The sequence below is a fragment of the Fukomys damarensis genome, unplaced genomic scaffold (genome assembly GCF_012274545.1).
Source record: "Fukomys damarensis isolate Sample0158 unplaced genomic scaffold, DMR_v1.0_HiC HiC_scaffold_17, whole genome shotgun sequence".
Classification (NCBI taxonomy): domain Eukaryota; kingdom Metazoa; phylum Chordata; class Mammalia; order Rodentia; family Bathyergidae; genus Fukomys; species Fukomys damarensis.
The window spans coordinates 80,172,272-80,186,743 of record NW_022900929.1 but is presented as its reverse complement, the minus strand read 5'-3'; the positions used below and the strand labels follow the sequence as shown (position 1 = coordinate 80,186,743).

The 14,472-nt window shown below is 55.1% G+C and overlaps 1 protein-coding gene across 1 annotated transcript in view; it reads left to right on the top strand.

The window, feature by feature from the left end:
• Onecut1 (one cut homeobox 1) overlaps positions 1–13,710 on the top strand; it is a 30,332-nt gene extending 16,622 nt beyond the window's left edge. Inside the window, exon 2 of the mRNA XM_010609094.3 lies at positions 8,610–13,710. Coding sequence (XP_010607396.2) covers positions 8,610–8,899 — 290 coding nt within the window. The 3' untranslated portion in view covers positions 8,900–13,710. The remainder of the gene's footprint in view (positions 1–8,609) is intronic.
• Positions 13,711–14,472: the final 762 nt, after the last annotated feature.

The following is a 14,472-nucleotide window of genomic DNA, read 5'->3' as shown; positions in this document are numbered from 1 at the left end:
GGCACGGAGGCGGGTGGAGCGGCGTGGTCTCGGTGTGGCCCGGCCCGAGCGCTCCCCCGGGGAGAAGCCCATCGGAGGCTGCACGGGAGAGCCACACCCCCAGTTCCCATCCGTGTCCGGCTTTCCAAGAATGCAAACACAGGGAACCTTCGTTCATTTGACGTTAATTGTAGAAAAGGATGACTTAGTGGGAAGTTGAAACTAAATGATTTTTAAAGGAATTCCGTTTCGTGACTTTCGGTTGCTGTGAATATTAGGAAATAATAGATGCTGCTATTAATTATAGAAGTAGGATCAATAAACTTTACAATTCACACTAGGCCCATGTGAGGTAGAGAAATGCACAGTAGGGAGCTATCCCTGTGGACTGTTGTGCAGGTGAGCTGGGCATCCGAGGTGTGGATTTCCAATCAGTGAGTGCGAAATACAGAGGATCTTACTTTAATGGGGACCCTGGTGTATGAAAAGCCTCGTAGAGCAGGCATTAGCAGAAGTTTAGAATTTAGAAGTCTATGCTCTGATTTAGGATCAGCATCCTCGAGCGGACCTTCTGGCTAGGAGCAGCTGCCCCGGCCACACCCCCGGGCACCTCTGAGGTGGCAGCACTAGGGAAGCCTCGGGCTGGCCAGGGTCCTCGCCTGTGCACTGGGACCTCCATGCTGAGCTTCCAAAAACCTACACTGAGGGGAGGGGGTCAGCCAGGCGACAGGGCCAGCGTCCCTGGGGCCGGAAAGTCCCCCTTCCGCAGGAGCTGGCTCCAACGCAGCTCCCGCCAGAGAATAGGAGGAAGGGAGGAGCCTGTCTGGGGGAAGGAGCTAAGCTACCCTGGGATCCCACCCAAGGGCTGCACAGCGCTCGGAGCAGGGGCTGCCGTGCCAGGAAGGTGGCTCATGCAGAGCTCACCCCTCACGCCGCAGCCACCGCCTCCCTTTATCCCGGGTCTGGGAGCCACAGCTCTCCCAGGCCACAGCGGTTTGCACCATGGCTGTGGGAGGCTCGGTGTCCCTCCTGAGCAGTCCACTCACACAGCAGACAAGGCCAGGAAGTGTGAGAGGTCAGGGACATCCACCTCCCACGTCCTCTCAGGGCCAGCTGGTCCCTGCTCACGGCACCTTCCGGACAGTAGGGTCACTCTGGGCCCTGTCGTCGCAGCACAGACAGCTGTCCCTGTGCACCCCTCCTCTCTCTGTCCCCCTTCCTTCCGGCCCCCTTTCCTGGTGGCACACGGCGTCCTCCCCACCACAGGGAGACGGCCCTGGCTGATGTCCAGCCCTGCTCTCCAGCGGTGTCACCTCGGCCTGGGCTCAGGAGCCCCGCCCCGCCCCCCCAGCCTGAGGACTGGCCGTGTGCCCGTGGTCCCCCGACCTCTTGGGCCATGGCCCCCTCCTGGGGAGTCAAGATTTGTGTCGCCCACCCGCTGCCCTGGACATCACAGCTTCCCGATGACCGGGCGGGAGTCCACTCCTTGTGAGGCTGTCCTTGGCCACTTCTGTCAGAACTCACTGGCGGCTTTGCAAGTGGCACGCAGTGCTGCTGCATGCACGGTATAGACGCTGCCGTCCCCATGACACCAGTCAGACCAGGCTTAGAGGCTGCGGAGAAGCCCAGCAGGGCAGGTGAGGTCTGGCGATGCCCACGGGCCCTGTGTACACAGTCACCTGCACGCCAGGCCCACGTCGGGAAGTGTGTGTCTGCACCCGCGTGGATCCACAGTCTCCCAGAGTGGGTGCATGCCGCCAGCACCCTCAGCCGGAGGAGGGGTCTTCCAAGCTCAGGGAGCCTGCGGCTGAGGGCAGAGGGCTCGCAGGCTCCCAGCCGCTGCTTTGGAAGCCGCCCCTGGGAGATGTGCTTCCGGCACCAGCCGAGAGAGTGGCCCGTGGGCCAGCGCAGTCACAGGGCTGTGCAGCCACGATGGTGGTTGGTCGGGGTGTCTGCACCTCCACCCTCCAGGACGCCCACGCCTTTAGCAGTCCCTGACCTGGCTCCGGGGCCTGTCTGCCCCATGCTCTGCCAGCCCTCGGAGCCCCCTAAGCCCCAGACCACCAAGTGGGCAAGCAGGCTTTGTGGGAGTCTCAGGGTGACCTGTCCCCGGGCCTGGACCTCCCCGGCAGCTGGCTCTGCCATCCAGGCTGGGTGGAGCCAGCCCTGCAGCTTCTCTGCCCCTGGCTGCCCGGGCCTGCTATCAGCCTCGCCCTTGGCTCTGGCCTCTAGGGCTGGAGACTGGACCCTTTAGACAGCAAGCCAAGGTCAGGGACGCCCCAGGACCCTCAGCCTGACCTGATTTCTCCCTTGCCCACCCCTCTGGCTGGGGCAGCTGTTTGGAGGGAAGGCACACGGGCCAGTGGGTGCAGCCATGGGAGCAGACGCCCCCACCCAGAGCCCAGCCTGGCCTCCCAGGTCGCAGTTCCTCTGCTCTGTGCAGCTTGGAGGCTGAAGCAGCCCCTCCTCTCCTTCCAGTGGCACCTGGTCTGATAGCACTGTAGTCAGAATTAAATGCTGTCGTTGTTCACTGGGCTCCGTACTGGCCTTGGTCTCCCTACGCCAGAGAAAGCTGGGCCTTCTCCACATCGCCCCTTAGGGAGCCAAAAAAGTTCCTAAAGGACCCTGACAAACCGGGTACTGCGTGACTCCATCACAAGGCCGCCTTTCTAACCCAAAGGGACCTGGTAATTCCGCCCCCAGAGTCGAGTCCAGCTTCCCCTCCCTCTCCTCCTCCCTCTCTGCTGCTGGCCTCCCCTTCCCCACCACCCCCCTGGTCCGCGCCAGACCTGCGCTGCCACAGTCTGACAGAGGACTCGCGTGACCCTGGATCGCCCAGGAGTCTCCTGCTTCCTCTGGGTGGCGCTGCAGGCTGTGGCACCATCTGGAAGAGGGGCTGCACTGGAGGGGGCTGGGAGCGAGTCCTCAGATCCTTCATTTTACCAGGAGGAACCGGAGCCAGCTTGGCCGACAGATTTAATCCAGTCACTCGACCTCGTAAATGACACAGGACTCTGAGAGCTGCCTGGGTGTGGGAACAGCTGATCATACCTGGCCCCATGGCTGGATCCCCATCTGAGATCCCAGGACAGGACGCCCAGAACGTCGGGAGAGGTTAACAGTGTCCCTGACACGGCCTGTGTCTCGCCTGGGCCACGAGGAGTCAAGAGGGAGATCTGTAAAACACAGAATGGGGTTCACATCCGCCACTGGCAAACGGCCTTTACTTCTTCTTGTATTACGTACCCTGTACTTCACGGACTACGACGTGAAAGGAGGGGACGACCTGAGCACGAAACCGGTGCTGTGCCTGACCTTGCCTGGGTCGTTCGGGGCGCTTGGCCAGGCCTGACGATTTAGCAAGAAAACTCCCGCTGTGCTCAGCAATCGCAGTGGAGGTGGTCGCGGGCCGGGCTCCCCTAGTCCCGCAGACCTAGGAGACATGTGACCCCGAGGGTCCCCCTGTGTCCACCCTGACAACCCGGAGCTGCGCTACTGGCCCCGTGTGGGAGTGGACACCTGCAGGCTACACCTTTAACCCAAAAGTCGAGACTGGGTCTAAACAGGTGTGAAGTATCTGTGTCTTAGTGGCTGTGTCCTAGCGGGACACCTGATGTGCGCTGATGGTTGTCACTGCTCTCGTCTGGCGCTCGTAAGATTGCTTTGGCTCCTCCGTTCCAGGAAGGGAGTGCGGCCTGGGCTGTGTGCAGGACTGGCTGGGCGTGGAGCCCTTACTTGCTGTTTTCCAAAATCTGGAAAAGATGCAGCTGATGGCGGAGGAAAGTCAGCAGTAGCTGCGGATTCTGGGAGAGAGGAGGGGCCTTGGGAGTCGTATAGCAGTCTTCGGAATCCACCAGAGGGGAGGCTGTGTGCGAGAACTTCAGGGCCTACGTGGCCTTGGAACAGGGTCCGCTCTGCTCACACCTGCCTGCTTGGTTGGTGTCTCAGTTATTTCCCTCTTTGCTGGGACAAAATACCCAGCACCTACAACTTGAATGATGGGCTGCCTTGAACTTGCCCCACCGGGCTAATTACTCCTGCAGCCTTCATGTCAGTCTCCGGACTGCAGCAAACTGTAGATTCGTCTTCCGCCAGAGCACAACGCACATGGCCTGGAGCGCAGCTGCCAGGGAAGTCCTGCTCGCAGCCGGAGTACCCTGAGCCTGCTGCTCACTGTGCCAGCGTCTGCTCCCCTGAGCGCCCACCTTGACCGCAGGTCGAGTTCCGCTCACAGCTTTCCCAGCCGTCCCCAGCCTGTGTCTCCAGACCCTGCCAAGCTCCTCCAGGGAGCCAGCTTCGGAGGCCTCTGAACCCACGGGCGGGTAGCACGCCAGCAACAACCCCGCTGCTCTGGCACCAAAACCTGTCTCAGTGACTCTATTCCTCTCTGCGACAAAGTACCTGACGCCCACAGCTTAGGGAAGGAGAGGTTTATTTCGGCCGCTCCAAGGCAGGCTGGTCCCACAGGGGGCGAAGGAGAGCAGCTCACAGCACGGGACGAAACGGAGAGAACAGAGAGACCTTTCCGGCCAGGCCCGGCGCTCCCCGTCTTCCCACCTGACCCCTCTAAGCTATGAGCCCCGTAATTCTGTTACCTTCCAAAAGCCCGCCCGTGAGCACAGGAGACTCTGGGACACCTTCATAGAAGCCGTAACAGTAGGTTTCTGACTTCCATGTGGCCTGGACCGTCTTTCTAACAATACAGCAAAATAAAAATGTCTTAGTAGAAAAGTAATCACACTCCAGAACATCACAGCGGCGCCTGGCTCCTTCCTCTCCCTTTTCTGCTCTGATCTTGCTACAGATCGGTAACAGCTCACCTACCAGAGCAGGTCTGCCAGGAATCCTGGAGAAACACTGCTCTCACAAGAGAGAAATCCCTGCATAAACAATTCCTGGTCAGACAAGCTGAAGGACCCCATACACAGAAAATACAAGGCTCTGGAGAAGTCCTGCGTGAAAGAACCCTGTCGCATCATCAGTTAATGCAGTGTTCTCACCACTCCCTGTGCACAGAATACCTTCCAAAGTCCTGCGGACCCGTGTTTCTTCTTTCCTTCCTTCCTTCCTTCCTTCCTTCCTTTTTTTTTTTCTTTTCTTTTCTTCTCTTTCTTTGCTGTACTGGGGATTGAATCCAGGACCTTCACTCTGAGCTACATCCCCAACTTTAAAATTTTTTTTTATTTTTGAGACAGGATCACACTAGATCACGACACTGCCTTGTCTGGACTCAAATTTTGGATCCTCCTGCCTCAGCCTCCCGAGGTGTAGGACCATAGCATGCACCACCACACCCAGCTGGATTCGTGTTTCTTGAACCACACTCAGCTCTGCCCTGACCGTCCGGGGTGAAGGAAGCCCTGGCCAGGTCTGGGACGGAGGCCTCTGTCTGCCTGCATGCCTGTGCTCTTTCATTTTTTTGATCCATTCCTGTCGTGCACAGGACCCTCCAGATCTCTAGACCACTGTCAGGAGCCTGGTGACCCCCTGCTGTCCCAGTCTCGCTCACAAAGGCAGCACCGCACCGGGCCTGGCGCTCCCTGCCATCCATGCTGCGGACTGTGCCTCACAGGAAGTGCAGCCCACACAGCCCTGCCGGGTGGATCCCTGCAGCAGCACTGCGGCCTCGGCCTCCCCGCTCCTCTCCTTGCACGTTGTGTGGTCACCCGCCTCTCCTCGGCAGCTCTACCCAGGCCCAACCCGGAGCCTCCCAGAGGCCCCCGCGGGGACAGTCCTGCGGAAGCTCCCGGAAACTTGCCCTCCTTCCTGTAGCTTGCCTCTCCTCCGCTCCTCTGGCTGCCGTCTGTGCCCCACCCCATCTCTCTGCTCTTCACGGGGCAGCTCCACCTGCAGCTACCGTGGTCCACTTCGGGGTGCCCATGCCAGTGTCTCCTGGCCGGCTTCATGGTTCCGTCAGGTCTCCTGAGACCTGCCGACCGGGGCACCAGCACAGACTTTCAGGCAGGGGGATGGACAGGGGAAGCCCTTGAGCCACTGTGGAGTTAAAGGACGATCTCAGCCACCCACAGGTGACCCCTTAGACTGGTCCCCTCCCCATGCAGGGTTGGGGTGAATTCCGCCCCGTGTGGCTTAGCTCCCCACGCCCCACATCTCCTCAGCCTCTCACCCCGGCTGGCACCGCCTTTGGCCAAAGGAAACTTCCAGAATAGATCTCGGCAAGAGCAAGGCCTGCGGGGAGAGGGACAGCACCTGGCCCACCCTACCACCTCCAGCTCGTTCTCCCCCACACCAGAGGGGTTTCCAGGAGCCCACACCGCGGCCTCGCCCCTGCCTGCGCACATGCTGCTCCTCTGCTGGCTCCGCAAACCTCCATTATCTTGGGCTGGCCTGAGGGCCTCTCTGAGGTGCCCCATGGAGGTGACCCCCTGGTCCACACCTGGCCTGTCACCTGGTGTGAGCGAGCGACCAGCTGGTGGCAGGCACCAGCATCGTGCAGTGTCCTGCGTGGCAGACTTCAGGGGACTCGACGCTGTGCCGAGGGACGTGTACCCAGGAATCTCTGGTGGGTGGGTCGGGACACACCTGGCTCCCAGGGATGGCGTCCCACACCCACCCCCTGGGACAGGTGCCACCCTCGGGCAGGCTGGGCCTCCCATCATACTTGGAGTGCGCCAGGGAGGGTCGCCTGCGGCCCAACCTACCCGACGCCCCCCCTTCTGTGACCGTTGTCCCCTGTGACCTGCTCACGTGCACATTAATGATGCCTGGACCCAGGCCTTGGAAGCAGGGTGAAGACACCCCAGGGCCTGCCTGAGCTGGTGCAGAAGGGAATCACTGTTATGTCGGCCCCTTGTGTCCACATGTCTACATTTCCTGTGTGCTTTATATGTGTAAGGTCACATGGTGACGCCGTGCAAGCTCATGCAAGGGCTGCCCACTCAGAGCTGCTTCGGGTGCTGGGCCCCGAACCTGGTGTGCCGCCAGCCTTGAGCTCATCTGATAAGGAGCTACCCTGGAGACCGTGGCCTGACTAAGACTGAGGTGTCTTCAGCCTCCACCACCGCTCTCAAGCTGGCCCAGGACTGAGCCCCAAGGTTGGAGGGGACCCCAGGGCAGAATCCAGGCAGCAGGCAGGGAGTGGAGACCCAGGGGATGTCCTAGCAGATAGCACTGCCCACCAGGCCAGGAGGCACCCCGGTGCCTGTGTCAGGCAGAGAGCTCCGCTCAGTGAAGTCGGATATGAGCTGCGTCTGACACACCTGTACCTGGGTCCTGTGCCCCTGCTGGTGGGGGTGGAGGTGAGGGGGGAGGCGGTTCGCAGAGCCCCGCGGTGGCCTTCGGCAGTAGAAGAGAAGGACTGCACAGCAGCAAGAGGAGCAGAGGCAGCAGGTGAGGGACTGGGGCTTCGGGAGCAAGAGGAGGGCACGGCCCCGAGCGACCGTGACAGCTTGACAGGCCCTGCCCGGATGCAGGGAAGAGGGCTCCTGCCCACGGAGAAGCAGGGAGGCCTGTATGACACCAGGGAGACCACACACAGGTCTCGGGTGCAGGCTTTCCCAGAGCAAGGAGAGAGTCAGGAAACAAGTGGGATTTTATGAGGCTGTGAAACTTCCAGTTGGGCTCTTAGGGGTCCAGCAGCAGCCACCTCCTGCCGATAATGTTTACAGTTAAAGCACTGGCTGCGGTGAGAGAGAGGCACCTGCCCCAAACGCAGCCCCTCCTGCTCACCACCTTCTGAAGCTGTTCTGCGGTCCTCTTTCCTGAGTGTCTTTTACGGAGTGTGGCCAGAAATACGGTGCTGCTCCGCCAAGCACCATCCAAAGAGAGGCAGCTCGTGAAACCACGACACTGTGTCCTCTTCCCCCTTCCTCACTGGATGCAGCACCGCAGGGCTCCTGGCCGGTCCCAAAGTCAAAATGACAAGAAAGGGGAACGTTTAAATCTGTTCAGAACATCAAGGCAGCTACAACAGCACAGCTGAAAGACATGAGAGGACTTTAGAGCTGCTTCAGAAAGAGGCAAGGACACCGGGATGTGTGTGTGTCCTGTGCTGGGGTGGCAGGATTCTAAGGGAGCTTCTCGGCAATGGGACATTCACTGTAATAATTAAAGCATTTAAATATTCGCCATGTTTTTCAATCACACCTAACACCTCACACCTGGCATTGTAAAGCGTCTCCCTTAGCGTGAACTTTTACACGTGCAACTTCTGCCACAATCCAACAAGGTAAGCAGTGTCATTTTGTTCCGTTTCCTGCTTTGCTTAAGTCGCGCAGGCTGTCCCCGAACTCATGGTCTTCTCCCCTCGACCCACACCGTGGGCTTGCAGGCCTGGCACGTAGGCAGGCGGAGGAGTGTGTGATCGGCACAGTCGGGCGGAGGCTTATGGTGAGGACCCAGACGGGGCACTGGCTCTTCCACGACCCCCAAGTGTGGTCGGCAGTCGGGCGGAGGCTTATGGTGAGGACCCAGACGGGGCACTGGCTCTTCCACGACCCCCAGAGGAAGCCACCCAGGTCGGGGTCCTCTTGCTGCCCAGGCCCCACCCAGTCCCCCGAGCGAGGCCAGCGGACAGAAAGCCTGGAAATGCGGGGCGGCTGGCAGCCGGCTGGCCCTGCCCGCACGCCCGACCTGGGGACTCGCTCTAACTGTCCCGTGTTCCTTTGCAGCGTGCAAGAGGAAAGAGCAAGAGCACGGGAAGGATCGAGGCAACACACCCAAGAAGCCCAGGCTGGTCTTCACCGACGTCCAGCGCCGAACTCTCCACGCCATCTTCAAGGAGAACAAGCGTCCGTCCAAAGAGCTGCAGATCACCATCTCGCAGCAGCTGGGGCTGGAGCTCAGCACCGTGAGCAACTTCTTCATGAACGCACGGCGCCGGAGCCTGGACAAGTGGCAGGACGAGGCCAGCACCAGCTCCGGGAGCTCCTCCTCCTCCAGCACCTGCACCAAAGCGTGAAGGGAGCCACAGACTTGAACCTCGGTGGAAAAGCTTTAAATCAGAAAGAGAAGATTTTTAAAGACCAGGACCTCAAGATAGCAGGTTTATACTCAGAAATATTTGAAGAAAAAAAGTGATATTTATAGTCCAAAGAAACCAAAGACTTAGCTCACCTGCACCCTGACTCTGTTCGGAGACGCACACTTAGGCGGGCGACAATGTGGCCGGGAAAGGACGGGCGGGCTCACCGCCGCGCACCTGCAGCCTGCGGTTACTGTCGCCTCACGTACACGGCCGCGAGTGGCCTGGCGCCCGGGGTCCCGAGCCACGGAGTGGACACCCTTGGGGTCAGACACCCGCGACCCCCGCCACACACCAGACACGAAGGTGCCTGGTGTCACCGTGCCAGGCGCAGGTGTGCAAGCGCGTCCACACTCACAGGCGTGCACGCTGCCGTGAGGGGGTCTCAGGCAGGGCCCGTGGTCAGGAAGGAAGGCAGAGCCGTGTGGATCAGGAGTGATGGCGCCACCGCCCGGCCAGGCGCAGGCTCAGCCCCACCAGAGGAGATTTAAACAGCACCCAAACCCAGTGCATTCTCTTTGTTTGTTAAGGAGTGTTCAGATATTTTTTAAGAAATGAAACAAGAGTCCATCCATTTAAAAAGTCACTTAAGTACCAAAGAACACACTTAATATTATAGTGCAGATATTTTATTGCAACAATTTTAATAACCAAAGCTATTTTTACACAAGATACTATGTAAAGTTATACATATGAACTGACCTAGCTTGACACACATACCACATAGATTCACAACTAAAATTTATGACTCTTGAAGCATTTGAAATAGGAGTTTCCAGAATTGGTAAGAAAGAATGTAGCTTCAGGGAGCCAAAGACCGCCCCTGGAGAGGTCGGGGCTCCCACACACACCCGGCGGCCCACACAGGGCACCTGTGTAGAAAAACAGACAGGACTCCATCCTCTCCTAACGGCTGAGCAGCCCAGGACCCCGTTTGTACACAAGGAACCTGTTTAATGAGGCCAGCAACTGAATTAGAAAACATGTTGAAGATGATGCTTTGTTTTGTTTTGTTTTTTGAGACAGGGTCTTGCTATGTAGTCCAGGCTGGCCTCAAACTCACAGCTCAATCCTCCTGCCTCAGCCTTACAAGTGCTGGGATTATAGGCATGCGCCACCATGCCCAGCTAAAGTGATGCATTTTAGCAAAAGACCAACCAATAAGAACTCAGGTTCATTTGACCTAACTTTGCTCTATGTATTTGGCACCAAATGTCTTTTAAAAATACTTTGCAAACACAGAGTGAGCAGACCAGTGCATTATTAATATTAATTGTCTAAGACAGGCACGGAAGTGTGCAGCTATAGTTCTACCTATTCAGGAGGCTGAGGCAGGAGGACCCCTTGGGCTAGGGGTTCAAGACCTGCCCTCGAAATGTAGAGAAGAGATCCAATCTCAAAGCTAAATGAAATTTAAATTAGTTGTCAGGCATTTTACAATAATCCTAAAAAAGTAGTCAAGCTGACTTATTGCCAACCCCAGACGCTATGACTGGAGCACCCATAAGACAGCAGGTGCCGCCCAGAACTGGTGGGCTGGTGGCACTGACAGAAAAGGCAGCTTGTGGCCGAGCACAGCCCGTGCTCTAGCATGAGAAGCACTTCATTCTCTCTGCACAGCCTCCAAAGCCCACTGCATTCTTTCTTACTACTGCACGAAGCTGGAAATCTTATAACATGGATTCCACTCTAAGAGAGACAGATAAAAAGCTAGACCTGAGCTTCCAAATACGATGTTTTAAATTTGTGTTCCTTCAAATCACTCAACTGGGGATCTGTAAGTCAAGGCTGAAATAAAAGGCCCTGCTGGTACCCCAGAGTCCCCTGACTCCCACACACTCTGAATTCAGTTCATTTGCACATGCACGGTGCTCTTAGTGCTTTTTCACATCAACTAGAGCTAAACTGGAAGCTCTAGTAACTCAGTGAGGCGTTCTCTGAGATTCGGTAAAATGCCAAAGCAAAATGTTAAATTGCCTTGCCCAAAACAATTCCTGAAGGTCTGAGCTCCAGGTCTGTGCAGGTCTAAACAGACAGCAGATACCTTCGAGGTGACTCTCAGCCAGAGGCCAGCTCTGTCTCTCCTCAAGAGGACACCACAACCTGCTCCCCCACGGAAACAGCACCTGCCTTGCCACACAGTACTTGGTCTTCGTATTTTTTTTATTTCATCCAAGACTCCAGCTATAATTTTTCACTTCTAAATATGGCACAATTTTAGTTCAGTATTAAGAGACTGTTCAAAGGCTACCCTTCAAGACTTCCTAAAAATATAATCTTATCAACAACATAACAGAAAGAAAAACACGATTAATTATTTTTCTCTCCCGGAATGGAGGGAGCTGGGGGTGCAGCTACATACTGTAGTAATGGTTTAGGAGGGAGGAAAGTCTTATTTATCTAAAATATGAGACTTTCAAATGCAGGGAAGTTCAAGCTGTGCCTACACACACTCTTACCCAAGTTTACCTCCCCAGGAAAGACAAACACGGATCTCAAACAACCTCCATTTGTTTTTATTGGATTTACCCCAAATTAATCCAACTGCGTTTTGCATTTTCAACTAATTATGTTGGTCCTGTGTAGGCACAGTCTAAAAGAATATCACTACATTTTAAATATCCTACCACCATGGTTTTTTAAATAATCAGTTCCCCTACTTGCTAACACCAAAGATGATTTTTGTACGGCATTGAACTTGCACCCTTTACTCAATTTCAGGGCCTAGATATATATTTTCTCATAGGCAGAGGCACAACTCAGAGGCTGGAACGCATTTTTTTACTTGACTACACAGACTCACCTCATAAGGGGCTTCCCACAAGCAATACACGTCCCGCGTCCCATGGCGGCTGATCCGTCACTTGCTTCTGAGCTGGGGTGTGGCAAAGATGCTTCTTCCCCACTCGGTGGCTTAGGGCAGTGCTCATTTACAGCTCCTGTCCTTTAATCCGCCACATTCCACAGGGCAGACTCGGGCGATCTGTTCCCTCACTGCTCAGTCCGGTGGCAAAATTCACCTTAGGCAGGCACTGCACTCACTCGGTTACACTTTCGTTAATTACCAAGCTGCACTTCAAATAACACCTTTTTTGTTTTGTTTTGGTAGAATGGAAGTTAATCTGTTTTGCCATGGACCATTCAGGTCTTTTCCTAACAGGAAGCTTTTCCAAAAGGGCCAGGGGTTGACGTTGGACACCTCAAAAGCCCAGGCTTCAGGAGAAGTCCAGGTAGAGATCGGAGAATCAGGAATTGGGCCTCCCCGTCCCTGGAGCAGACCCCAAAGACCAAAGAAAACGTGTGGGGGGAAGTACAGAAGTTCCGACTGAGCACGGCACTCAGCGCGTCCCCACGAAGGCAGCGTTGTTTTCCCAGGAACACACAAGCACTCTGCTGTGCTGGACCCACTCTGCCCTGCGCCACCCCATGGAGACCCCGTCTCTGCAGGTTAGATGTACTGTGCTGTACCAAAGAGTCCTAGGACATTCTCCCTAAGAACCATCCTCCCTTCTTTGTACAAAAGGATGAAATCTATGCATTCAGCAAACAAAGAGAAAGCACTTGTCCCTTTTCTATCCAGCTGTTTAGGGTGCATTCAAACCCAGAGGCTGTCCTGAGACGCACTGGGCCTTGTGGATTATTACTGTGGTGTGGTTATCTTTACAGTACGTTTGGTAACTATTTCCTAAATGGTAAAAGGACAGAGAAGCAGAAAGTAAGAAATAGCTACTTCCACGTGTAAAAAACAAAGTGTAAAGATCTACTCTTTATAGTGTGAACCAAAGACGCTACCTCACTCAATTTCCATTGGTGATTTTAATCACATTGATGATACCAAAGAATACCAAAGATACTTTCCTGCACGGCCTGTCTGCAGAGGGAACCCCTGTCCCGTCCCATCCCACCCGTCCCCACCTCCCTGCCCCCTCTTCACTCAGTGTACAAACTCGTCTTCATTCTCAATACTGATACGACAACGACGTTAGGACACACTGCTCTTACTACTGACTGCTAGTTCTTCTTGTAAACCTCTAGCAAATATGTCGCAAACTTTGTAACTCCTAGGATGAGTGCCTTGCTTGAACCAAAGTGTTAAACCGCTGTTAACCTCTCTCTCCTTATACTCTTTGAATACCTCAGCCTCTTAGAAAGGCCACTAATGAAAAAAAAGGAATAATTATTCACCGTGGTGCTTTTTCCATGCAACCATGCAATGAAACTTTCTTTGATACCAAAGGATGACGCCCCCACCCAATGTTTTGCTGATAAACCAAAGCTCCTGCTCCTCCTCCTCCTCCTCCTCCTCCTCCTCCTCCTCCTCCTTCTTCTTTCGCTCCCTCCCAAGCCCTCTCACGCCCCAGGTCCCTCACCAGGCGAGCCGTGTGTCACCTTTACCAGTTCCTCCAAATACCTCATAGTAATAAAGTCTAGGGTTATGTTGTATAGAGAGTCTGTGTGATAAGGCAGAACTTACTAGTTTGATAATTGTTAAGGTTACTTTTAAGAAAAACTTTATAATTCTTATTTATTTTGTAGTTTGTATGTTTGGGATGTTCCCTCCCTCCCCCTTTGGTTTGGGGTCTATTTTCTTGGCAGAACTGCTCCGTTGCTCAAGGAAGACTTAATTTCTGAAAACATCCCCTAGGTGGGCTTAGGGTTATATAAAAATGCAAGAACAAAATAAGGGAAGATTTTCATTTCAATCGTTACTTACAAAGGTTTTTGTGTTTTGTAGAAAATTTGTTTCCACAGGGTAAAAAAAAAAATATATAATAATCTTTTTGTGAAACTGGTTCCTATTTTTCTCTATGATGTGCTGTGATTTTTTTAATTTAATTACGTTTTATATGAGCTTATTTAATCACTGCTTTAATTTATGACTGTGTAGTCCTAACAGTGTATATAGTAGAGGCAAAACGGCCAAAGCTTTACGTTGAAATCTCCTGGTTCCCAGTGCTAAGGCTGCGCCCCAGCTCGCTCTTAGCAGGCATGGAGGTCGCTTGGAACACTGCCAGGCCCCGCCGCCCCGCGCCGCGTGACACGGTCACTCAGAAAGAAGAAAGGCGTCATTCGGGTTTTCTTTCAGTTACTCGTTTTTAGGGAAAAAAATCACTTGGCAGGTAAGACCTGAAATTCCAAAGAATCGAAGACATTTGTCCTGTTTCAAAGCACCGGCATCTGTGAACCAGTCTAGTACTTTCTTTTGCTTTCAGTCACTCGCACGGGTATCAGAAGAGGCGAGCTGAGCGGAGCTGGGAAATCTGCCCGCTCTGTCCAGGTTTCTGAGCCGCAGCCCCCCTTTGGTGAAGCAACCTGGTGCCCTTAGAGGGAGCTGGGCCCCTCCCAGGCCGGGGAGCCGGCCGGTCGCAGTCGTTTGGCCCCGTTTGCCGTTCGACCTGAGGGAAATGCTTCGCGGTGGCAGACGTTTCTCGGAGGCTGCTCCCCACTCGGAAGGGCGTGCGCCGGGGTCAGGTGGGTCTGCGTCCCGCGGCCCGCTCCACACGGTCCAC